Here is a 24562-nt window from a genome sequence, read left to right on the forward strand (position 1 = left end):
TATTATTTATTTGACAGAGAGAAACACAATGAGAGAGAGGACGTAAGCAGGGGGAGGGGGAGAGGGAGAAGCAGGCTTCCCGCTGAGCAGGTAGCCCCATGTGGGGTTTGATCCCAGGACCTTGAGATCATGACTTGAGTGGTCAGACGCTTAATGACTGAGACCCCCAGGTGCCCCCTACAAATATTCTTGAGCTTTGTTTGGAGCTAGTGAAGTTATTTGATACTTTCAGGGATTGCTTCCAAGATTTGTTATACAGAACCAGAGTTGTGCTCAATCTAGGGCTAATTATTCTCCATTTCAGTGGAAATGCCTTCTCTTTCCAATGCCTTGTGAATTCTGGGACTCTCCAGTCTGGCTGGTGGGAGTCAGCCCTTCTCCCCGCCCTTCTCCCAGCCCTGTGTGAGCGACATTTCTCTCCATCTTTTGAAATGGTTCTTTCCCTTACCTTGGGTAGTTTCCTCAGACATATGTACTTATTTTTTATTGGACCATCCCTCAGTTGAAAGCTCGAAGTGGACACCCTGCAGATATTTGGATCTCCCTCTCTGCGCGGTTCTCTTTTCTCTGGTACTCCGTGAACTCCTCTGCCTACCTTGGCAGCAGACAGAGGTTTACACTGGAGAAAATGCCAGCACTTCCAGCATCAGCACTTCCAGCATCAGCACTCTTGTCTCAGCAGAAAGCCGAGCAGAAAGGATTGTGAAAACTGAAGCAGAAAGGATTACTAGAGGGAAATCTGATTTCAATCTGCTCCAAGTCTCTATCTAGCATTCAAAACAGTAATTTCCTTGAAAAGAATTATAGTCTGTGGGCTATGTTAATGTTCTGGGATGTCCATTATTCAATGAGCTCCTTGCTATTGGCACAGTTATGGATAATTGAAGTCATAATTGATGTTTGATGGGGAGCAGATCCTGGTAGGTATAGATTGAAACTTTCAGAGTGAAAGAAAGGGCTGGTCAGGTAACTTGGTGACTCTTGATCTCTGCTGTGGTTCCAGATATCCGGAGGAATGTCCCCTCACAGTTTTGCATGTCTTGCACCCCTGGGGATTCTGACTGGCAGTGCGGGGTGGTAATGGGAGGAGATGAATGTGGACCACAAGGAGGCTAGTGCCAGGTAATGGAAAACCTGTTTCCGACCCACAGGTGCCTTTTTCATCCCTTACCTCATCTTCCTCTTTACCTGTGGCATTCCTATCTTCCTCTTGGAGACAGCGCTGGGCCAGTACACTAGCCAGGGAGGCGTCACAGCCTGGAGGAAGATTTGCCCCATCTTTGAGGGTGAGTAGCCTTGTGCCTGATTCCAGGATATCTGCATACATGGTTACAAACCTTATTTGGGATGACTGAGTGCTTTGGTAGCAGTGCTGGTTGACCTAATACTCTGTGTCTTTATGTTAAATCCTCCACTTGTAGGCCCAATGCTGCACTGATCTATCAGAGAATGGAGAAGATGGGGCTGAGGATGGAGAAAAAGATTTCAGATTAAATAAGTAGAGTGCAAAGCTCTTTTAGCTATATATTTTACAAATGTACAACAAATGATTTTGTATTTTTTCAAAATGTTTAATTAATTGCAAGACATTTAAAAAGAGAATTTTATTTTATTTATATTTATTTATTTAAAAGATTTTATTTATTTATTTGACAGAGAGAGACACAGCGAGATAGGGAACACAAGCAGGGGGAGCGGGAGAGGGAGAAGCAGGCTTCCCACCAAGCAGGGAGCTTGATGCAGGGCTCGATCTGAGGACCCTGGGACCATGACCTGAGCTGAAGGCAGATGCTTAATGACTGAGCCACCCAGGAGGACCAAAATGATGAAAAGATACCAGTAACAATTCTACTTTCTCGACAAAATAGCTATTTAAAGTTTAGGGTGCTTTATTTCAATATTTCTCTCTATATAGGATTTTCTTTAAGTTTCTATTTTGAAATAATTATATATCAGAGAAAATTGTCGAACTAGTAGAGAGAGGTCACATGTACCCTTCACCCAGTTTTCCCCAATGGTAATGTCTTACTTAACTATAAAAAAAATCATAACCTGGAAATTGATATTTGGCACTATCCACAGACCTTATTCAAATTTCCCCAGTTTTCCATGCACTCATTAGTGTGTATGTGTGTGTGTGTAATTGTTATTTTTATCACATGTAGATTTATTTAACCATCACCACAATCAATATACAGACTGTCCCATTATCACAAAGGTCTCTGTCATGCTACTTCTTTGTAGTCACACCTGCCCCTTCTTGCCCCATCCCTAGTCCCTGGAAACCACCGATTTGTTCTCTATCTCTATAATTCTGTCATTTTGAGAATGTTACATAAATGGAATTGTGCAGTCTTTACCTTTTGAGATTAGATTTTTTTAGTCAGTACAGTCCCCTTGAGATCCATCCAGGTTCTTGTATAAAGAGTTCATTCTTCTTTATTGCTGAGTAGTATTCCATGGTATGGACATACCACAGTTCATTTAACCATCACCCACCTTAAAACATTTGTGTTGTTTCCAGTTTTAGGAATTCATTTCATTCATTCTTTCTCTCTGTATAGAGCTTATATATCTATTAATCCAGGATATACACAGTTTATGTCCCCACTTTCCAGTTAGTGTTATTTTCCATTTTCTTTCTTTCCCTCCTTCCATCCCTCCCTCCCTCTCTCTCTCTCTCTTTCTTTCTCTTCCTTCCTTTCTTTTCCTTCCTTCCTGTCACCCTCTCCCTCACTTCTTCCCTCCCTCCCTCCCTTCCTTCCTTCTTTTTTTTTTTTTAAAGATTTTATTTATTTATTTGACAGAGAGAGAGATCACAAGTAGGCAGAGAGGCAGGCAGAGAGAGAGAGAGGGAAGCAGGCTCCCCACTGAGCAGAGAGCCCGATGTGGAGCTCGATCCCAGAACCCTGGGATCATGACCTGAGCCGAAGGCAGAGGCTTTAACCCACTGAGCCACCCAGGTGCCCCCCTTCCTTCCTTCTTTCCTTCCTTTCATTCTTTCTTTTTTTTTAGAGACAGAGGGCAGGGGAGTGACAGAGGGAGAGGGAAAGAGAATCTTTTGAGAATCTTTTTTTTTTTTTTTAAAGATTTTATTTATTTACTTGACACAGAGGGAGAGAGGATCACAAGTCGGCAGAGAGGCTGGCAGAGAGAGGGGGGGAAGCAGGCTCCCTGCTAAGCAGAGCGCCTGATGGAGGGCTCAAACCCAGGACCCCGGTATCATGACCTGAGCAGAGGCTCAACCCACTGAGCCACCCAGGCACCCCTGAAAGAGAGAATCTTCAATAGGCTCTACAGCCAGTGTGGAGGCTGATGATTCAGGGGTCCATCTAATGACCCTGTCATGACTCTGAGATCATGACTTGAGCTGAAATCAAGAGTTGGGATGCTTAACCAACTGAGCCACCCAGGCACCCTTATTTTCCATTTTCTATATAACAATAATTTAATGATTGCATAAACTTCAATGGAGTGGATATATCATAATTTACTTAACAGTTCTCTGTTTTGGGCTTTTGGTTTATTTTCAATTAAACAGCTTATAAAGCTGTTATATTCTGCTGTCATGTGTATTTGTTAAGATAGTTTTGTCTCTCTTTTTTTCTTAATTATTTCATTGGGATAAATTTCCAGGATTAGGATCACTGGATCAAATGGACAATCAAGTTGATGTCTCTTGATCTGGCTTATTAAATTGCCCTATGCAAGTGTTATACTGATTTGCCGTGTCATTATACTCGAGTAAGCACCTTTCCCCCGTATCTTTCACGACTCTGGGTATTTGCAGTTCCCCAACTTGTCTTCACATTGGAGTCACCTGGGGACCTTCAAAATATCCTGAGGCTTGTGCCCTGCCCCCAAAGAATGTGATTTAATTGGTCTCAGGTATGGTTTGGGCTTTGAAATTTTTTAAAATATTCCCAGGTAATTCTAATATGTGGACAAATTTAGAAATCACTGAGTTACATCATTTGTAAAAAATTTCACTATGGCTATCTATGCAGAATGGTACTTCACCATCGTTTCCTTTTGCACACCTGCAAATATTAGGGAGGATCTAGTATTTTCTCCCATGTGAATTGTCTATACCTGCACTTTTTTTTTTTTTTTCAAGTAAGCTCTATGCCAAATGTGGGGCTTGAACTCACAACCCTGAGATCAGCAGTTGCATGCTCTATGGACTGAGCCAGCTAGGCGCCCCTGTTCCTGCTCTTAACATGTATTTTTATATTTCAAAAAGACATCAACTTAATTCCAGGGAATATTTACTATTGGAATCTTCAAGTTAGTCTTAACATTTAAAAAACAAATCAGTGAATTTTCAGAACCGATAAAGATGGAAGGACACAGGGAGCCAGGGTAGAGGGCAACGGAAGGCAGGGAGAAAAGCCCCTTGTCACCTGCCAGGGAGGCAGAGGAGAGAGTCGGGCGCCTGGGCCCAGTGCTGTCTTAGGGCTCTGACAGTGGAGAGCAAAGCCCCTCCTGGACTGGGATGGGGGGCGTGTGAGAACTCTGTCCACGGTCCCTAGCCCAATTCCGTAGTTTTCCCCTGCAGGCATTGGATATGCCTCCCAGATGATTGTCGTCCTCCTGAACATCTACTACATTATTGTCCTGGCCTGGGCCCTCTTCTACCTCTTCAGCAGCTTCACCATCGACCTTCCCTGGGGAAGCTGCCACCACGAGTGGAATACAGGTAAGGTCATCCCTGGCGAGTCCCCTTCCTCTTGCCGCTCAGCCACATAAACCATGACTGGGATTATCCGTATATCCCCGGCACCCCACCCCCAACCTTAACTTGGGACATTCTAGATAATCCGCCAAGTAGGCCACAGAAATCTTGTATCAAAGATCAGTGTGAGAATTCACCAGCATTACAGGCAAAATGTCACACACTAAAAAAAACGGTCTCTCAACTGTACTCAAATTTTTAAAAGTTAGTGTATTCAATTCATAGATTATGAAGTCACAGATTATGCAAACAGACCTGATTTCTTTTTATGTAGTTTAGCCATTTATTTCTTGCAGTTTGAAGTCTGATCACTTCAGTGTATGTATTGTTTGTCCATTATCTTTGTTCCTCCCGTCTTCTTTCTGATACTATCTTGGGTCTTTCGATCTCACGGTCCATCTCGGTTTAACCAGGGAATAAGCTGTTTTGTGCGTCTTCCTTATGATTTATAAACATGCTTGATTTCTCCTGTGCTTGTAAGACTGCTTGTGACTCTCTTAGAAGACAACAGGAGCCACCCATGGCCACAGGCCTACTGAGTCGATTTGGTAGAAAGTATAAAGATTGAAAATCCCTAGGGTAGTGCCGTCCAAGAGAACTTTCTGCGATGAGGAAAAGTTCTCCATACTCTCCAACATGGTAGCCACCAGCTCCATGTGGCTGTGGAGAGCTTGACATGGGCCCAGTGTGTGTGAGGACCTGAGTTTTTAAGTTTTTGTTTAATTTTAAGTAGCTTAAATGTAAGTAGCCCCATGGGGCTGGAGGCCAACCCAAGGACAGCACAGGTGGGGAGCTGTCCTGTCTGGACCCAACATCTCCACTTGCTCTCATGGCCCCAATAACCCTCAGTGCTCATCACGGGGGCCCAACCTGTGCCATGACTCCTTTTTTCGTTTTGTTTTGTTTAGATGAGGTATTCAGTTCCAACCTGGAGTCTGAGCCCTTTGCTTGCCAAGGAGGCACACCTGGCAATGCTTAGCAAGGCCCCTCTGGTGCTCAGACCCTTATCCTTTTCCAGGCGGTTCTGGTGCTGATCTCCGCCACCTTCATCCCACCAGTTGGCAAGCAAAAAGTCCGATCTTGGAGGCTCCTCCCCCCACAGCCCTAGATTCCTTAGGTTCTTCTTTTTTAAAGATTTTTGTTTTTTTTTATTTATTTGACAGAGAGAGATCACAAGCAGGCAGAGAGGCAGGCAGAGGGGTGGGGGGAAGCAGGCTCCCTGCTGAGCAGAAAGTCTGATGCGGGGCTCGATCCCAAGACCCTGAGATCATGACCTGAGCCAAAGGCAGAGGCTTCACCCACTGAGCCACCCAGGCACCCCTCCTTAGGTTCTTCTTAAATGTGCCTAGGGGTGCCTTCCCTGAGCCCTGACTCCATTGTGGCACTTACCTTACTTTCTGGTGCTGGCTACATCATAAGCACTCAAAAAAAAATATTTTGCTGGATGAGTCCAGTCTTAAAAGTTGGTTCTATTCTAGTATGTTCTTGATTATTATTTTTTTCTTTCTTTCTTCCCTCCTCCCTTCTTTCCTCCCCCACTCCATCCCTTGTTCATTCTATTTATCCTGAAATCACCCTTGGCAACCAGCTTGTCAAATGTTGATTTGATCCAGATCTCAGGGGAGTTCCTTTTGTAGAAATGTTGCAAATTTCTGGTGGCCTAGGGCTTTTGCTTCAGGGTGTTGTGAGGCCTACAAACCTTGGGGTTGACTGGGGGATCTCTGAGACAATCTCAAGGCACATTCCATACCCGAGTCTTTTGCTTCTTGATATTTTTGACATTTCTCCTAGTGAGTCTGGTTTTACTCAGAGCCTAGCATCTTTTGTAGCAGAGGACATCCCATCCTGTCAAGATGAAACACCACTTTTCTGGGCGAGCTGAAGCTTCAAGGAGAGAGAGGGTTCCGTGGAAAGAAGACTCCATGGGCATTCATTCAACAGATATTTATTGAGTTCCTACCCTGTGCCAGGCTCTGTTCTAAACACTGGGGTTATGATAAGGCACACAAGGGTCCCTGCCCTCATGGAGGTTTTGTCCTAATGGCAAGACACAGACTGTAAACAAAATTAAATGCCTAATGTGTATTATGTTAGAAGAAGGGTTAGGGAGAAACATATAATGGGGAGGAGGAATTGGGAGTTTTAGGGGTGGGAGCTGTCATTTTCAATAGGGTCATCAGGGAAGGCCTTACTGAGATGACACAGGAGTTGTGCTCTGAAGGAGGGGTGGTGGGGAGTCAGCTGCAGTGCAAAGGCCCTGAGGTGGCCTTGTGCCTATAGCATCCAGGGAACAGCAGGGTGTGGCTGGAGCAGGTATGGCCAGAGCAGGTCAGTGGGGACCCCCCCAGGGGACAAGGTCAGAGGTAACAGTGGTAGATTGAAAAGGGCCTTGGAGGCCATTATAGGGGTCATATCTTCTTTCTCTGTGTGGGGTGGGAAGCTCATTGGAGAGTTTTATGTCACAGATGTGACGTAGAGTTACTTAAATTTTAACAAAATCATTCTGGCTGCTGTGTGGAGATTGCATGAGGGAGGCAAAGGTAGGAAGCAGAGGGCAGCGGAGGAGCCACAAAATGGTGGGGACCCACAGGTGGCCGTAATGAGAATGGTCTGATGGCAGCTGTTGTGGAGGTAAGGCATACAACTTGCTGAGCTGGATTCCAGCCTTCAGTCAGTCATTCACCACCTGCAACAGGCCGTTTCTAAGAAGATTCCCTTTCTCCATGTGTACAACGGGGAAAACTATCTGGTTTAAAGTTTTCTACGATTATTACGCTAACATGACATAAAAAAGAATGCAAGCCCCCCACCCCATCGTGAAACTCCAAGGTCATTTACAAATAATTAAGAGCCACTACTTACCAGGCGCTTTATACTCAGGTTTTCATTTAGTCCCCCATCAGTCTCACAACTGGGTATCACTATGTGCGTTATAGGATCGAGCGAAGTGACGTCAGAGAGCCACACAGCAAATAACCAGAGGGTCAGCATTCAAGCCAGAACTTTCTGATCTTGTATCTGAACTCTTGGCCACTCTGCTACATGTCTTCCCTAGAAAGCGTTATTATCCTTCAGAGATTGTGCCTTCATACAAGGCAGTGACCTAGAAATATTTGCAAACTTTGAAGAAGGCAGAAGCAGAGCTCCCTTTGTGATCCCATCTTATGATGCTTTAGTAAGAGTATGTCCCCAGACATTTAGAAACCCACCCGTGAAGTCACACGGGAGAAGGCGCAGTAAGCTTGTTGAAGTTATCTGTGTTCGAGGATGTTCTGTATGGACAACTTCAGCCCGGTTCCTTCCAGATCCCTTCCTTCCCGTTGCCCTATAATTTCACACCCCTCTCTCTGGCCATGCCAAATAGTGAATGACCTTTCTCTTGCTTCCTTCCCTGGGACCCACGGGTAGAATACTGTGTAGAGTTCCAGAGGACCAATGGCTCCCTGAATGTGACCTCTGAGAATGCCACCTCTCCTGTCATCGAGTTCTGGGAGTAAGTGAGGCCCTCTCCCCATCCCAGTGTGGGCTGTGTGTTGGAAAAGAGGGCATAGGGATGAGCTCGTGTGGTGGCCCTGTCACCTAAGTGGCTTCCCCTGCCCCCCTGCCCCCTGTTGGGCTTATATTCGTGATTAATGCAGAATGGGTTTCAGAGATGAGAATTTTGCAACTTTCCTTAGGCCACACCTGCCTTCCCTCCCCCCATCCCCACCCCCATGTTAGATGGCGCACATGCGTGTGTGTGGACACTCCTACTTCCCTCTGCCCTGCAGCTTCGTGTAGGCTGCATCCTAGCCCCCCCTCCCTCATATCCATGTTCACCTAGTGATTCCTAACATCAACACATCCCGAAACCCTGGTTGGGAAGATATGTGTTTGCACCTCCCTCTCTAGGTTAAATTGGTGCTCAGCCTCCCAGACCACACTTACCTGGGAACAGTTTCTAGTTGTCTCCCTTGCTATCTATCCCCATCTCTGGGCAAAGGAGAGCCTTGTGGATCTGAGCAAAAAGAGCTGACGAGCCTATGGACGAGAGCCTGCAGGCATGACTCTGCTGCCTGAGACTTGTGGGCCACAAAACTGAGGCTGGGGGCAAAGGCGGAGCCCAGCCCAACCTTCTCTCCCCAGGAGGCGGGTCCTGAAGATCTCTGATGGCATCCATGACCTGGGGGCCCTGCGCTGGGAGCTGGCCCTGTGCCTCCTGCTCGCCTGGGTCATCTGCTACTTCTGCATCTGGAAGGGGGTCAAGTCCACGGGCAAGGTCCGTGCTGGAGAGCTCCTGGCCCCTCTCTCTTCCCAGGACTCCTTGCCCTCCCTGGCGGCCCAGTCACCCAGGAGCTCCCAGAGCTGTAACCTGGTCGGGGACGGGAGGGAATGAGCCCGTCAAGATTGAATGTGGCTCCCTTGATTCTGGGCCTCTCCTTGCTTCGCTCCTGTGCACTCTGGTATGTGGGGAAATGGAATGGAAAGGCGGGAGAGAGAGAGGCAGGAAGGACACTTCCAAGGAATGTGATCTTATAATTTGCCACACGTGCGGGCACATTGCAAATTGAACACCCATCATGGCTCCCTGATTTATTCAACCGTTCTTTGGAAAAAGAATCCCACTGAGACAATTCATCTCAAAATGATCCGCAACCACCCTGAGAACTTGGGGGTGGGTACTCTCTGCCATAGAGTGTATGAGGCATTAGAGGGCATTCTGAATTCTTCTGGACTCTTGCCCTGGAGGCCTCTGACAAGGCTTCCTTCCTGATCTGGCTCCCCAGCTGCACTAAGCATGTAAGCCCTGTGAGGACAGGGATCACGTGTTAGAGAGTTTTTGGTACCCGACAGCCCTTGCCAAAAATTTAAGCACCTTTGCTCAGAGCATACCTGAGTTCATTCAGTCACTTAACAGATATTTACCAGGTACGTGTCAGGGGGAGGTGGGTGTGTGAAGCTGGAGGGCTAGGGGAGGCTGTGGCTTCGGGCCGGGCCGAGGGCAGATGGAGCTGGAACAGCTGCAGGGGTGAGAAGGAGGGGGCAGAGACAAACTGTCTTGACCTCCTCTGTGTGCTCAGAGCAAGGAGCTCCTGCCTCCTGCCTCTGCAGCCGGTCTCTGTCTTGGTCGGTCTTGGGGCCCCTCCTACCAAACTCACGGGTTCCTTGTCTTTCATCTGCCCTCTGGTTAGGTGGTGTACTTCACAGCCACATTCCCTTACCTCATGCTGGTGGTCCTGTTAATTCGAGGGGTGACGCTGCCTGGGGCAGCCCGAGGAATTCAGTTTTACCTGTACCCCAACCTCACACGTCTGTGGGATCCCCAGGTAAGAAGCCACAGACAGGGGCCAGCCATCCGTGGCTCTAGAGGCTTTTTCCCTGCTCCTGGCCCAAACCCTGTGGTGGCATATATGGTGGTGTAGGGGGGTCTCTGGCCACGTGTCAGCAGCTGTCTGTGGTCCCCCGCTTGGTTTGCAGCCGCCAGGGAGCCCAGGCCTCGTCCTCAGGAGCTCCAGTCTGTCCCCACTTTCCCACTTTTCCTGTTGGTGTTCTCAGCTCGATTTCTTACCCCTCCACCAGCCCCTCTGGTTTCCTCCCTCTGCCCACATGGCCCATTCCAAGGTCCCTCAGTTCCCCAGCCCCTCCCACGGCCAGCTGGGTTGGTGTTGAGTTTCCCATCAGTTGTCCAGAGGCCCCGGCCTCCTCCCTCCTCTCTGGCCCTTCCCTCCTGTCCTGTCTGCTTCAGCCAGCTTCTTTGTGGCCTGGCCCTCCCCGGGGGTGCTGCTGCTTGCTTCCTGGAGGGGTTTGGAAAGCAGGGCCTGAAAGAAAAGCCACCACTGCTGACAGGTTTCTTATCTTCTCCTGTTTGGCAGCCATTTTGAAAAGCTGGCAAAGCCAGGAGGTGTCTAGGGCCATAGGGGAGCGTGGGTAAGCTCCACCCCAGGGCTCCTAAAATGCATTGCCCAGCTACGTGCCCCGCCTATGTGCTGTGGCTCCCTGGCACCGAGGTCACCCTCTCTTTGGGTGCTGGAGGGGCTCTCTGTGTCTGGAAAGGGGCCCTGAGGAGACACAAGGTGGGAGGCTCCCAGCACAGAAGAGACGAGAACAGCCAGTGGCTTCGCACATGTTGCAAATGCTGAGGTCCCTGCTGGGCAGGACCTGGAGCGGGGGTGGGGGCGGGATCCAGCAGCTGCATTTTTCTCACGGTTCCCAGCCACCCTGGGGGAGTTGAGTCCTTCCATCCTGAGTTCTGCCCACGACCAGAAGTCGCCAGAGCACTCATCTTCCAAAGCTTCTCGCGGAGTCTGGCAGCCTGGCGTGCCAGGTCCTGCTCAGCAATCTGGGGGGCTGTGGGCTTATCCTTCCCTCCCCTGTTTATTGGACACAGCGGAGGTGCGGCTTGCCTTTGCCTCATCTCCACGCGAGGCACATGGGCCGTAGTCCGGCTAGGGAGCAAAGTGTAGAACTGTGGTCGTTGAAGCTAAAAGGCCCCCAGAGATCAACCAGGGCAAACTCCTCATTGAACAGATGAGCAAACAAGGCCCAAGGTCACACAGCAAGTAAGGGGCTGGCCAAACAAAGTGTAATTTTATTCTGTGATTCGGAAGCCCTTTGACGTCTCTGGAACCCAAGTGTTGTGGGTCGTGGCAAGCAGGAGGTTGTGGGGACCAGCTTTGAAGGCCAGGGGTAGAGAGGCTGGCTTGGGTCTCGTGAGCAGGAGGGCTCCAGTGTTGTTCTGGAAGAGCAGAGGGATGAACCAGGGGCTAAGCTGCCGTCTACCTTCGTCTGGGGGGTTGGGCTGGGAAGGAGAAGCCCGTGTTCAGGCAGGGAGATGGGCAGGGAGGCCGAAAGAGAAATGGGAAGGAGGGCTCTGGTATTTCTTGAGTGGATTTTTGGCTTCAGTGATCAATGCCTCATTTGTTCTGATCAGCTGTTTATAGTCAACAGTGACTGAGCCCTAACTATGTCCTATCGTCATTACATGCAGTGTCACAGCTAACCCTCAAGGCTGATCAGTGAGGTGACCCCATTTCATAAGAGAGGGAGGCCTAGAGAGCTTATTGCATTTTTCATCCTCACATTTGCAGCTGGAACCTGGGTCCGAATGACGACTAATCCCATATGCTTTATGATCTCTTGAGGGCAAAGTCCCCATCTGCTCATCTTTGTTTTTCTCAAAGCTCATTCAGTCAGCAAAAAGTTTACTCAACATCTATTTATTACGTAATGGGTTTGTTCCAGCAAACGCAAAGGAGGTGGACCAGATAGCCTTTAACTCTGAGCGTCAACAAGGCCATGATTCTGTGTCTGGGTCACTGCGGGGAGTAAAACCTCTTTTCACTGCCATCCAGGATACCACCCTTCCAACTCCAGCCAGCTGTAGGCTGCACAGAGAACATGTGCCTTCCAAGTCCCCTGAGGCCATGAGGAGGGAGATGTTTCCAGAGCCGGGCTTGGTCTGTGCTGCCCAGCAGCCTTCTTGGCCCCTGGGTCCCCATCTCCGGCTGCAGCCAGGCCTCTGTTGTCGGTGAACAGAGCAGCAGCCCGCAGGTGTGATGGCCCTGCCAGAGCCCTAATTGAATGTAGTTGGCACTCCCCAGGAAGTGTGAGAATTCCAACTGGCATTTGCCTGGCACTTGAGAAAGGTGCGAAATTCCTGCTAGCCAACACAAAAGACATCTCTGTCTGCCAAGCACTCAGTCTGGGAGCGGGGAGGTGGGCAGAGACTGCTGGGTTCATCTGGCTCCCTCCTCTCTTCCTGCCAGGCTTGCTGCATGTCAGGCAGGTCACTGCCCCTCCCGGTGTTCCCTGGGGCTCATCCCTTTCACACGCGGGAGGGGCTCCTGGAGACCAGGACTCTCCTGGGCAATCCTTTCTTTCCCTTGCCTGGCCCTTTGTTCTGCTGCCTTTGTTCGGTAGATGGATAGGGACTTAGGGTGTCCAAAGAGCCCTCTTGGAACCTTTGAAATCTCAACGTTAAGCTCTTCTAATGAAGGGCTTGTTTAGGGAGGCGGTTGGAACATGGATTAGAATGGGTCTTTTTATTTTTACTCCTATGGGACCTCATGATCACTGGAAGGTGAGTTGCCTTTTTGAAGTAACCACAGTAACCACAAAGAGCAGCAGGAGCTGACACATTTATTATGTGCTTGCTGTTTGCCAGGCACTTTTACTGAGGGTGTGACGCTGGGGAGCCCCCACACAGCCCCATGAATGCCTGTCAGCTTCATCTTACACATAAAGAAACTCAAGCGTAGAAAACTTAAGAAATTTGCCCCAAATCCACAAGAACTAGCACACGGGGGAGCTTGGGTTTTATGCCAAGTGGTCTTATGGAGTCTGCTGTCCTGATGACCATGATATACATTTTCCAAAGAGTATGAATGTGAAAGTTTTCAGGGCTGCTTTTCACTATTCCAGAAGATGGGACAGGGAACTAATACTTATTTATGTGCTGAGGATTTTGCATATATTATTTTATTTGTTACTGTACCCATTTCCCTGAGGAGAAGAGTGAGGTTCGGAGAGGTTAAGGGACTTGCCCAAGATCACACAGCTAGGAATTAATAGAGTTAAGAGTTGAACCGGGTTCAGTGCAACTCCAAAGCCCAGGCTTTTTCCATTACACACTAGTGTCTTCCTAAAAATAGTGAACATAGTCATCCTTGGGATTGAGCTCAAAGTCGAAAACCTCCTTCCTGGATCTTAGAGGTCTCTGTCCTCTGCTCCCCGCAAAGACCTCGCTCTCCTTTTGCCCACACTCAACCAGGTGTTTCTCACACTTGTTTTATTCTTGATTGGTCTCCTGTCGCAGCCAAAGACACACTGGGGCTTTGTTTTAGAAACCAGAACTGCTGGCGTGGTCAGAGAGCAGGTCGCCTGCGGTGGGGAACAGAACAGCCAGCTCTACTTGTTCCTGCGGCCCTTCCTCTGACCCCTTTCTTCTCCCCATCCCAGCAGGCTTGTCAAGCCACAGCTGGGCCAAGAGTGGGGGGCTTGCCAAGCTGCTGGGGAGCGGGTTTTAGTCAGAGGCTCCAGGTCTGACCCTCACCCTCTGAACTTTAAGCCCTCCTGCTGCATTTTCCTCTGTTCTCATTAACCTCTGCCCCCAACCCAGTCGTAGTCTGTCCCCCTCCGGGCAGGGTGAACTGCCAAGTCACAATCTTTCTTATTTTTATTCCCAAGGCCAAGTTCGTGAAACTTCATCACCATGGGGTTTGCGGCCCCTGCTTACATGTGGGCAGCCGCAGAATGTCTCTGAGGGCAGCGGAGAGTTTCCCTGGTAACTCATGGGCACTGCCAGGCCCGGGAAGAAAACTTCCAAGACCCGAGGCTGGGCAGTCTCCTGGGCCATCTCCTGGATGGCCCACTGGGGAGCGGTCACCTGGGCTGGTGGCTGTGGGCCCCCAGGTAGAGAGGGGTGTCTCCCAGCCTTCCCTCTCTGGGCCTGGATCAGACCTTTGGACAAGTTCAGAGCCTTCGGCCGCAGGGTCCCACCAGTAACCCACTGAGAAGGAACGAAACAGAACAGAGGGACCCGTAGTCACTGACTTCCTGAGGTGACTCGCCTCACAGCCTCTGTGGGGATGGGGTTCACAGTGAGCAGAAGGGATAGGAGCCCAAGATGGTCTCCTCTCTTCTTCACCGTCTTTCCCCACTCTGCCCCGCGTCCCGCAAAAGTGGAATACAACGAGAGGAGTGGGTGCCCTGGGCGGGTTCCAGGCGCTGGTTCTCAGGGCCTGTAGGGCGGGGATTCCCGCCTCTGGCTGACACTAGGATCATTCAGGAAGCTCTGAAAATAATACAGATTTCTGCATTTTTCTTAAGTCCTAGAGACCTGAGATCGCAACTAGGGTTTGCTATTGGGTCCCCGGGACCCACCCCAATGCTGGGGGAAATGGGCAGTTTGGCAGGGGTGCGTGTGACAAGACCGTGAGGGAGGCCAGGGGTGGTGGTGACGGTCAGGAAGCAGGGAGAGGCGGGCCAGCAACTGAGGCTTTGGTGAATGTGGGTACTGGGAGCTTGACATGAGAGGAAGGAAAGCAGGGGTGTGTTTGGAGGCTGTTAGCAGAGGGCGAGGCAAAGGCAAGAAATGGGGACCCCAGAAAGGTTAGGCCCGGTGTTTTCTGCGCCTGTAGCTTAGTGTTCCCTTGTGGTGCTGCATCCTCTGAAGACAGGAGGTGCCTGGGAAGGGTCTGCGGCCCCGGGACCACACCTCCTTCAGATCAGCAGGGTTGCCCAGTCCTGCTCGCCTTGATGTGCTTTCTCTTCGGGATGTTATTGTAGCTGTTAAATCTAAATCATAACATGTCCGGGCCGGCTCGGCCAGCTGAGACAATAATGGTTCTCACTGGGCCCGAGTTTAGCCGCAGAGCTCTTCCCCCCAAGAAGTACATAGCACGTGCATTCCTGTTCAGCCTCTTGCTTTTGTGAGCTGAGGATGACTCTTTCTGCTTTCCAGATAGAGGACTTTGGGGGGCGCGGGGCAAAGATATGTTCTCACCATGGCGCTGATATGAAGGATCCCCTAGGTCCAGAGATCCTGTCCTCTGGGTTCCTTCCAACCCCGTTGCGAGGAGGACTCAGGGAGGGAGAAAGTAGGGGAAGAACCAGGACCTTATTTCTGTTGCAGAAAGTTGGTGCCAGACCTGGCTTAGTCCTAGAACTCCCTCCCAGACTCCTCTTCCTTGGGTCCTTCAGGCTTCTCCCAGACCCAGCTGCCCACGCCATCCTGGTAGTCCCCAAGAAATGCCCTCCGGGGGCCTATTGGGATAGTCGGGTTGCAGGCTGAGCCACTGCTAGCCAGCGCCCGGCTCAGCCACAGGCCTGTGTGCGCCGTGGAGCCCTGACAGCCCGGCTTTCCTGGGGTGCAACGTTCTTGCCTTTTCCCTGTGTAGGTGTGGATGGACGCGGGCACACAGATCTTCTTCTCCTTCGCCATCTGTCTGGGGTGCCTGACCGCCCTGGGCAGCTACAACAAGTACAACAACAATTGCTACAGGTGATTGGAGGGGTGGGGCCTGGGCCCCCGTCCCGCCTCTCCCCTGCCCCGCCAGTGTGCTAGGTCTGGGTGCTTTGAAGGGTGCCCCAGCTCATGGATTTGCCTCCTCCCATCCATCTTCACCCCACTTTCCCGTGCCCCAGGGCCACCAGTTGCTGAAGGGGAGCCAAGGATAGCATGGGCAGAGGGATTTCCTCCAAAGGCTGGGGAGGTTGTGGTTGGCTGGGAAGCCACCCCAGGGTCCAGCCCTCTGGCTAATGGAGAGGTTTGTGGGCTCGAACCTGGGAAGTCATTCATTGTGCCATGCCGTGGAGCCTCATTTGCCCCAGCCAGTGCTGAACCCTCACCTACTTTTACCTCACCGCTCCCCATCTCATGCCTCCCCCCGAACCCCAGGGTTCCCTCCAGCCTCCTGGCTTCATATCAGAGCATCTCAGCCAAGTTCAAGCTAAATTAAAAAAAAAAAAAAAAGAAATCAAGTCCCGTCTTTCAAAATCAGATTTGGGGGATGAGAATCACATGTTGCTTGGGATTGCCCATGTCCATAGCCTCCACATTAGCATGCCAGACTGAATTGCATCTGAGAGGAAGCGTCCTGAGAGGGGTGGTAGCAATAGGACAGGGGTGGAGGGGGGAAGCTTTGTAGCAGTTCCTAATTTTTAGATGAGTATATTACTTCCTTAGAACCTTATTCTTCTGGGACCACTGTGACTGAGTCCAAGTCTTAGCTAATAGATTGAAGGGGGTGGGTGTGGGGGCAGAACCAGGCCTGGAGTGCTCATCGGGATCCTGCTGGCAGCCCCCCTCTGGGCTGTCTGTCCACCTGAGGGGCTTCCTGCTGGCATCCTTGTGCTGACCAGGCCCATCTCTGTCCCCCGCCTGCCCCGCAGGGACTGCATCGCCCTCTGCTTCCTCAATAGTGGCACCAGCTTCGTGGCCGGGTTTGCCATCTTCTCCGTCCTGGGCTTCATGTCTCAGGAGCAGGGGGTGCCCATCTCTGAGGTGGCCGAGTCTGGTGAGTGCTGGGGGCTGCGTGCCAGGGCTGGGTTCTGGGAGCTTTGTTTGAACCTTCGCCAACTGGCGTCTGGACACGTTTCTAATGTCACCTACCCTGGGGTGCTCACCCTTCGGTGGCCGCGTCCCTGGGAAGACCTGGGGGAGCACATCCACACTCACCCCAGCTTCAAAGGGCAGAGGGGTGTACGGGGAGCATTGCCCACACCTGGCCTCCACTTCCTTACCCTGGAGGCAGCCAACATGGTCAGGCTCGTGTTTCTCCTTGCAGAAACACTTTAGGCATCTGTGAGAAGAGAAAGGCACACATACACATACGCACGTACATGAACATTCATACAAGCTGAGACATAGTACTATTTCTATTTCTTACCCCCCCTTCTAGAAAACCAACTGATAGAAAACTATAGATGCTGTTCTGCCCCTTGTCTTGTTTTGCCCACTCCAAAACGTATCTGGAAGATAAGTTTATGTTGGCGTGGAATTTCCTCTTTTTCATCATGCCGTATTCAACAAAATATGGTTGTTGTTGCTTTTATATTTTTTATTATTTTTTAAAAGAGTTATTTATTTATTTTAGAGAGAGAGAGAGCATGAGCAGGGGGAGGGATGGAGAGCAGAGGGAGACAGAGGGAGAATCTCAAGCAGATTCCCTGCTGAGCCCACAGCCTGATGCGGGACTTGATCCCAGGGCCCTGAGATCATGACCTGAGCTGAAGGCAGGCACTCAACTGACTGAGCCACCCAGGTGCCCCTGTTGTTGCTTTATTTTATTCTTTAAAAGATTTGTTTATTTGAGAGAGAGACAGAGAAAGAGAGAGAGTGTGTGAGTGCTCACACAAGTGGGGGGCCAGGGCAGAGGGAAAGACCGTCAGCAGACTCCCCACTGAGTGCGGAGTCCCATGGGGTGGGGGGTGCTCAGTCTCAGGATCCTGAGATCAGGACCTGAACTGACACCAAGAGTCTGAGGCTCAAGCCACTGAGCCACCCAGGCGGCCCCTAGTGTTGCTTTTAATCAAGAACCAGTCCCCTACCTGAGTGAGCTGTCAATGTCTCCTGCCCTTCCCTACTCTTGAGGACCACCCTCTCGCCCTCTGCCTCAAGACAGTGTTCCATCATGGCCTACTCAAGCATGCCCTGTTACACAGAGGGCCAAGCACTGGGAACTGACATCACTGATTCTTAGGAAACCCAGTATTTTTTCACTTTTTTTTAAATAGAATTTTTAAAAATTTATTTATTTTTCAGAGAGAGAGAGCACAAGCAGGCAGAGCAGCAGGCAGAGGCATAGGGGAGAAGCAGGATCCCTGCGGGGCAGGGACCCCCCCCGCCAACGCCATGCGGGACTCGATCCCAGGACCCTGGGATCATGACCCAAGCCAAAGGCAGACGCTTAACCTTAACCGACTGAGCCACCCAGGCATCCCGCTATTGTTTCACTTTTATAAAACATTTGCTCAATGCCAGGCACTGCAGGAAGCAGTTTTCCTGTAGCAGCGATGGCAAGCTTTGAGGCGGGACTGGGATTATCCCCGTCCCTCCAGTGTGGCGAGTGGGGGCTCGAGGAGGTAAACGACCGTCCAAGATCCCAGTCATACTGTCTCTCCGGGGAAGCTGCTGTTGGATGAAGCCAGGCATGGGCAGGTGTATCATCTCCCGTAGTCTGAGCCAGCTAATTTGAGAGACTGTTACGTCAGCGATACCCTGAAATGAATGCCCAGTCACTCCTAGCCTTTTCTGAAGGACAGAAAAGGCTCTGGGTGCAGAGGTGGCACACAGGTGGCCCCGGGTTCAATCTAGTCCTTGGAGGTATTTTCTTTGGGAGCGTCTTCTAGAAAGAACTCGCCGATTGCCGTGGTGGAGTCATGATAGTGGCAGGTCTCATCAGCTCCCGCCTCCGCTCATTTGACTCTGGGTCAGCGGCACAAATGTACGTGGCCGGGGCGCCTGGGTGGCTCAGCGGGTTGGGCTGCTATCTTCGACTCGGGTCATGATCTCAGGGTCCTGGGATCTGGTCCCGAGTCGGGCTCTCTGCTCGGCAGGGAGCCTGCTTCCCTCTCTCTCTCTCTCTGCCTACTTGTGATCTCTCTCTCTCTCTCTCTCTCTCTCAAATAAATAAAATAAAAATCTTTAGAACAAACAAACAAACAAATGTATGTGGCCTGCCTGGCCTCTGAACTCTTTTTAAGGGTGAAACCTCTGGTTTGGGGCAGTAGATCCCAAGAGTGAGCCCTGAGGATCTGGGGTAGAACTCACGGAAATGCAGGTGATCTTCCCCCTTTGTGTCTCCCAAAGCCCCTTACACCCACAGCTTCTAGGTGGTTCTGCTCTGTTCCTGCCAACAAGAACACAGCGGGGGGTGCCTTGGAGATGTGGGCACCAGGTGGAGGTTGGGATGGCTTCTCCCAGGCTCGGTTGGGGGCAATGATGGTAACTTGGGGGCGAGGTTTCCTCTGGCTCCTGTGATTCCATGACCTGCACCGAGCAGCCTTGGGATCTCATGTGGTCTGGAGGCAGCCCAGGCACTGGGCCGTGTTCTTCTGCTCCTTGCTGTAGGCCCCGGCCTGGCTTTCATCGCCTACCCCCGGGCCGTGGTGATGCTGCCCTTCTCTCCTCTCTGGGCCTGCTGCTTCTTCTTCATGGTCGTCCTCCTGGGACTGGACAGCCAGGTATCAAGAAGCGGTCGTGCGAGAGCCTGAGAGATAAGTGGATGTGTGCGGGCTGGAGGATGGGAAGCCGTGGACAGGAGGTTGAGCCCGACGTCCCGAGGGACCTTAGGAAAATTGGGGACCGGGCGAATGTCTCAGGTGGAGGCCCGTCTAGGGACCAAGAGGGACTCTGCAGGGTAGGTACAGACCTGAGCACACCAGGACGGTGCCGGGTACTCGAGGGCCGGGGCAGGGCTGAGCCTGGGAGCAAGAAGCCAGAGGTGGCTGACGGCAGCAGCGTATTTGGGAGCTCTCTTTCCCTCCAATTCTTTTGCCCTCTCATCCAGTTTGTGTGCGTAGAAAGCCTGGTGACGGCGCTGGTGGACATGTACCCCCGTGTATTCCGCAAGAAGAACCGGAGGGAGCTCCTCATTCTGGGCGTGTCCGTCACCTCCTTCTTTGTCGGGCTGGTCATGCTCACAGAGGTGAGGGTCCGGGAGCTGTGGAGGTGGGGACCAGGGGAGGAGGAGAAGCCAAGCTCCCGGGCTTCAGGGCCCTGGGACTCTGTCCCTTCCCAGTCACAGCCAGCACCAAGTAGGTGAGGCCTTCCTCTGCCCTGGGAACACCAGCCACACACCTCTGGGGGCAGCTGAGGGGTGGTTTGGCTCCACAGTAAGCTAAGAGGTATGAGAAGGATGGTCAGGAAGTTCTGGGTTAGGAAAAATGGCCTTTCCAGCAAGCTCCCATGACTTCTCAGGCAGCTGAACCACGTTCCCGGGAAAGACTTCAAAGGCAGAAAGGGAGCCCTGGGGATGGGTGCTATTCTGTGTTTTGTCTCAAGGGAGAAGGAAGGAGATGGAGTTTGTCGTCTTCACAGTACTGATGATGGCCTCTGTCCTGATCCTCCGCCAAAAAGTACACACGTTGTCTCGGACTTCTGGGTCAATCCCTAAATGTTCTCAGGGTTGAGCTAACAACAGCGACTGTTTTCTCTATCTTCCCTCTGAAAATAATAAAAAAAAATTTATTGTCTCCTATTGGCCCTAGTGCCTCCCAGCTCACAAACTATATTGTTTTAATATCTGTCTCCCATGATCACCAGGTCTGCTCTGTGCCTGCGGGTGTGAGGCTGGAGGCCAGGGTGGGTAAATCTGTCTGTTTCCTCTGGATACAGTTCTGGTCTGTTCTCTCCCCCGGCAGGGAGGTATGTACATATTTCAACTCTTTGACTACTACGCTGCCAGTGGCATGTGCCTCCTGTTTGTGGCCATCTTTGAGTCCCTCTGTGTGGCCTGGGTCTATGGTGAGTGACCCTCCCCCCCGGGTCCTAACCCCAGGGCTCACCGCCACCTCATGGCCCTTGGACAAAGAGACATCTGCTGTTCTCACACACCTATTCCTGGAACGCCCCCCTGCTTGACCTCAAAAATCTCAAGAATCCTAAATCGCTACCATTGGAAGGGCCCTCCAGAGGTTGCTTCGGCACCCTCCTGGTCATGGCTGCACCCAGGCTGCCCCGAGTGGGCCCATCCTATCCTGTCCTAGCCAAACCTCTTCAGCCCTTGACGACCTTGATGAACAGAAAGTCATTGTCTTTGCTACGCTAAGGCCTGCCCCCTGCCGTGTATGCCTATGACTCCCTGGGGAAGAGAGTCTCCCAGCAGTCATTGGAAAGACAACCATGTTATCTTCTATTTCTTGGTCCTTGCCCATCTGGCCCGTGCCTTGGATGCTGAAGAATGTCCTTTCTCCCCCTTTCCTTCCTTCTCTTCTTCCTGGTAGGAGCCAGGCGCTTCTACGACAACATTGAAGATATGATTGGATACAGACCATGGCCTCTTATCAAATATTGCTGGCTCTTCCTCACCCCAGCTGTGTGCACGGTAAGAGAACCTCAGGGGTAAAGTGACATGAAGGCAAAGAGAAATGGTGGTGGTAGGAGGGTAGATAGGCTGTTAGCTCTAGAAGGTACTTCACGGGGACTGAAAAATCATTTTACATTTTCACTCCTCCTCCTGTTGGATTCTAGAAAATGGTTAGCAGGGTAGATGCTTCCTTTCCAATTCACAGAAGGTCAAACTGAGGTCCAGAGCTACCAGATGGTTTGACCAACACCACGATGTGAGTTGAATGTCACAGGCAGGACAGCAACCCAAGGGCTACTTGTGGTGTACTAGTAACCACAGCAATTATAAGAATACCATTACAGAGCTCACACGTTGTGCCAGGAATAAGGTGCTTTGCACGTTTTAACCCACTTGATCTGCACAAGGACTGCATGAAGAATTACTATTATACTCATTTTATGGATGAAGCGGAAGCCAAAGAGGGTCAGCCATTTGCCCTAGCGAGGAAATAGCAGTGAGCTGGGATCAAGCCCAGCAGCTTGGCTCCAGATTCTGAGCAGTAAGCCCCGGGGTGCTGCCTCCTGGGGCTTTTTCTTGTATGTCTGCTGCTCCCCAAGTGCCCACTTCGGGGCACAGGGTGTAAATGCGGCCCAGGGGGAAGGAGGCACGACCCCCTGCCCTTGAGGCCCTCGCAGCCTCACCTGATGGTGCTGGATCCTTAAGCACCTGAAAACGTTAGCAGCCTCATGACCATTTCCTAGCTGAGGGCCAGCTCCAGTAGAGGTGCACAGGGGCACAGGGCCCTGCAGGGAGAGGGGAGGCGCCCTGGATGTTCTGTTGAGAAGGTGTGGATTTTGAGTAGAATGTGGTTGGGGGTTGGGGTTTGATTGACCCAGATGAGCCTGGAGGCCAGTCCAGGCTTGCAGAGTGAAGGATCTCTGCCAGCTCTTCTCCTCTCCTCCTCAGGCCACCTTCCTCTTCTCTCTGATCAAGTATACTCCGCTGACCTACAACAAAAAGTACACGTACCCGTGGTGGGGTGATGCCCTGGGCTGGTTCCTGGCTCTGTCCTCCATGGTCTGCATTCCCGCCTGGAGCTTCTATAAACTCGGGACCCTCAAGGGCTCCTTCAGAGAGGTAGGGGGTTTGTGGGGAGGGACAGGAACACGAGACGATGACATAGGGCCCCATGAGGATAGACCGATATCCACCAGGGTAGGAGTTGGGACACGGGGGTGACACCATGCCTGGAGAGGCTTCTGGGGAGGGACAAAGTGAATTCTTACAACTCTCAGAAAGAGACTGATGCCTCCAAGTCACAGGCTGGGACGTGGGGGTTGGCACCCGGCCACCTGGAGGACACATATGTGTGTTGGGGGGGGCGGCAGGCAGACACTGGTGAGCTGATGATGGAGGCGGGCAGCCATGCCCCTGACACCAGCTCACGAGAGCCACCTCCACTTGCCTTGCAGAGAATTCGCCAGCTCATGTGCCCAGCTGAGGACCTGCCTAGATGGAAGCGAGCAGAACCCTCAGCCCCTGCCACACCCAGGACGTCGCTTCTCATACTCACAGAGCTAGAGTCTCACTGCTAGGGCCGTGGGGCCCGGGATCATGCCCACTGGCCTGGCTTGGGGGCCAGCTGCAGAAGCCACTCCGCTGGGCATCTCTGCCTCCACCTGTGGTAGATGAGACACAAAGGGATGGTTTGGAATCTGCTTGGGGCTGGGCTCCTCCCTCCAGAACTTTCCTGCTCCAGGGCTGGCCAGACAGGTGTGAGATGCTGGTATCAAGAGCTCCCCCTTTGAGACAGGCCTTGGGAGGCCAGGTGAGGGCTGGTGGGTGGAGCGGGAGCCCTGTCCCTCTTACCTTTCATTCCATTAAATCTATGTTCTTCCCACCAACTGCCGGCTGTTCCGCCTGGTTCCTGCCTTGGCTGCCTTGAGCACCATCTCACTTTAAAGTTGTGGCTTTAGAGTACCCCCCTCTGCCCCGTCTCGGCCCCGTCTCTCCTTCTCTCTCTGAGTTCTTGTGGCCCAGGAGCAGAGGAAAAGGACAGTGGGACCCAGCTGAGACCCTCCATCTTCAGACACTCACACCAGAGGGGTCTGTCACACTCCATTCATGCTCTCATCTCCCCGGAGCCCTTTCCCTCCTCCTCTGCTCCATGGACTAAGCAGGGCAATGGAGGGGGGCATGAGGGAGACCTGACCCTAGCTGGAGGAAGGAAGAGGAAAGCATGATGCTTGGGCTTCTTTCCCCCCACATTCCCCTTGCCCCCTCCCTCCCTGACCCTGCCTGCCAAAACGGTGTGTGCACGCGCACGCCCGCCCGGGTCCTGAGACCCGAGCACGCGAGGGACAGCATCGGCTGCAGACCTGAGGCGGCAGGTGCCACCAGCCCTGGCAGAACGGGTCCTACCCCAGCTCAGCCAGCAGAGGGACCCTACTTCCTCAGGACCACCTCGATCTTCTGCTCAGGGCGGATGCCGGATGCGGCACTGCTGGACGTGGCCACAAGGGGGCGGCACTGCCACGACCAAGGCTTGAGGTCTGGGCCAGAGCTGCGGAGGAGCCCTTAGGGTCAGGCTGCAGAGAGGATCCAGGTGGCAGGCAGCGCCTGTCCTACCTCGGGGCGGTGGGGCGCCGACTGTGGGCGTGGTCTGGGCCCCAGATGATCACACAGGTGTGTCTGCAGCCTTTATGTGTGGAGCTGGGGCACACTTATCTCTTGGTGTGTAGGTGTGTGTGTGTGTGTGTGTGTGTGTGTGTGTGTGCCTGAACACGGTGCTTTCTTTCTCCCTGAATGTGTGGAGGCTTCGGTGTCTGCCTGACCCACCTCTGCTCAGATGGTTCTTCTTCTGCTGGTGTCTGGGGGAGCATCTGCGAATCTCAGAGCTGCGGACTAAGGGCACACAGTATTCCTGGGTGATTTCCCTAGTTTATTTTACAGGTCAGTTAGTGGGAAAGTGCGCTGAAACCGTTGCCAGTCTTCAGGTTTTGATTTTTTTTGTTGTTGTTTGGAGAAATTATCAAAGTCAGTGGTCGCGACCCTCCCGCTTGTTGGTGTCGGCTGCTCCTTCCTGCATCGTGCCTGACTGGGCATCTCCCGAGTGTGCCAGGCTCAGTCACGGTCGTAAGGTGGGGGGAGAAAATGTGTGAGGGGAAACCTGGCGTCTCCATCCATCCGACGATGTTTCCAGAACACCATGATGTGACACTGTGCTATCTTCATGACGGTACAAAATAGATACCATTTCTGCAATAAAAAATTGTGGCCGATGCTATGGAGGAAAAGCAAAATGCCATGAGAAGGAGGGGTGGGGTCTGGGAAGGAG

The 24562-nt window shown here is 51.8% G+C and overlaps 1 protein-coding gene across 1 annotated transcript in view; it reads left to right on the forward strand.

Moving 5' to 3' along the window:
* LOC111159726 (solute carrier family 6 member 13) overlaps window positions 1–23129 on the forward strand; it is a 39673-nt gene extending 16544 nt beyond the window's left edge. Inside the window, exons 4-16 of the mRNA XM_022522294.1 lie at window positions 1152–1286; window positions 4559–4699; window positions 8144–8228; window positions 8861–8993; window positions 9907–10041; window positions 15613–15716; window positions 16607–16731; window positions 19287–19399; window positions 19726–19863; window positions 20579–20681; window positions 21161–21261; window positions 22192–22362; window positions 22698–23129. Of these exons, the coding sequence (XP_022378002.1) occupies window positions 1152–1286; window positions 4559–4699; window positions 8144–8228; window positions 8861–8993; window positions 9907–10041; window positions 15613–15716; window positions 16607–16731; window positions 19287–19399; window positions 19726–19863; window positions 20579–20681; window positions 21161–21261; window positions 22192–22362; window positions 22698–22820 (1607 nt within the window). The 3' untranslated portion in view covers window positions 22821–23129. The remainder of the gene's footprint in view (window positions 1–1151; window positions 1287–4558; window positions 4700–8143; window positions 8229–8860; window positions 8994–9906; window positions 10042–15612; window positions 15717–16606; window positions 16732–19286; window positions 19400–19725; window positions 19864–20578; window positions 20682–21160; window positions 21262–22191; window positions 22363–22697) is intronic.
* The last annotated feature ends 1433 nt before the right edge of the window (window positions 23130–24562 follow it).

Source organism: Enhydra lutris, unplaced genomic scaffold (assembly GCF_002288905.1).
Source record: "Enhydra lutris kenyoni isolate GAN:26980312 unplaced genomic scaffold, ASM228890v2 scaffoldscaffold69, whole genome shotgun sequence".
NCBI classification, from domain to species: Eukaryota; Metazoa; Chordata; class Mammalia; order Carnivora; family Mustelidae; genus Enhydra; species Enhydra lutris.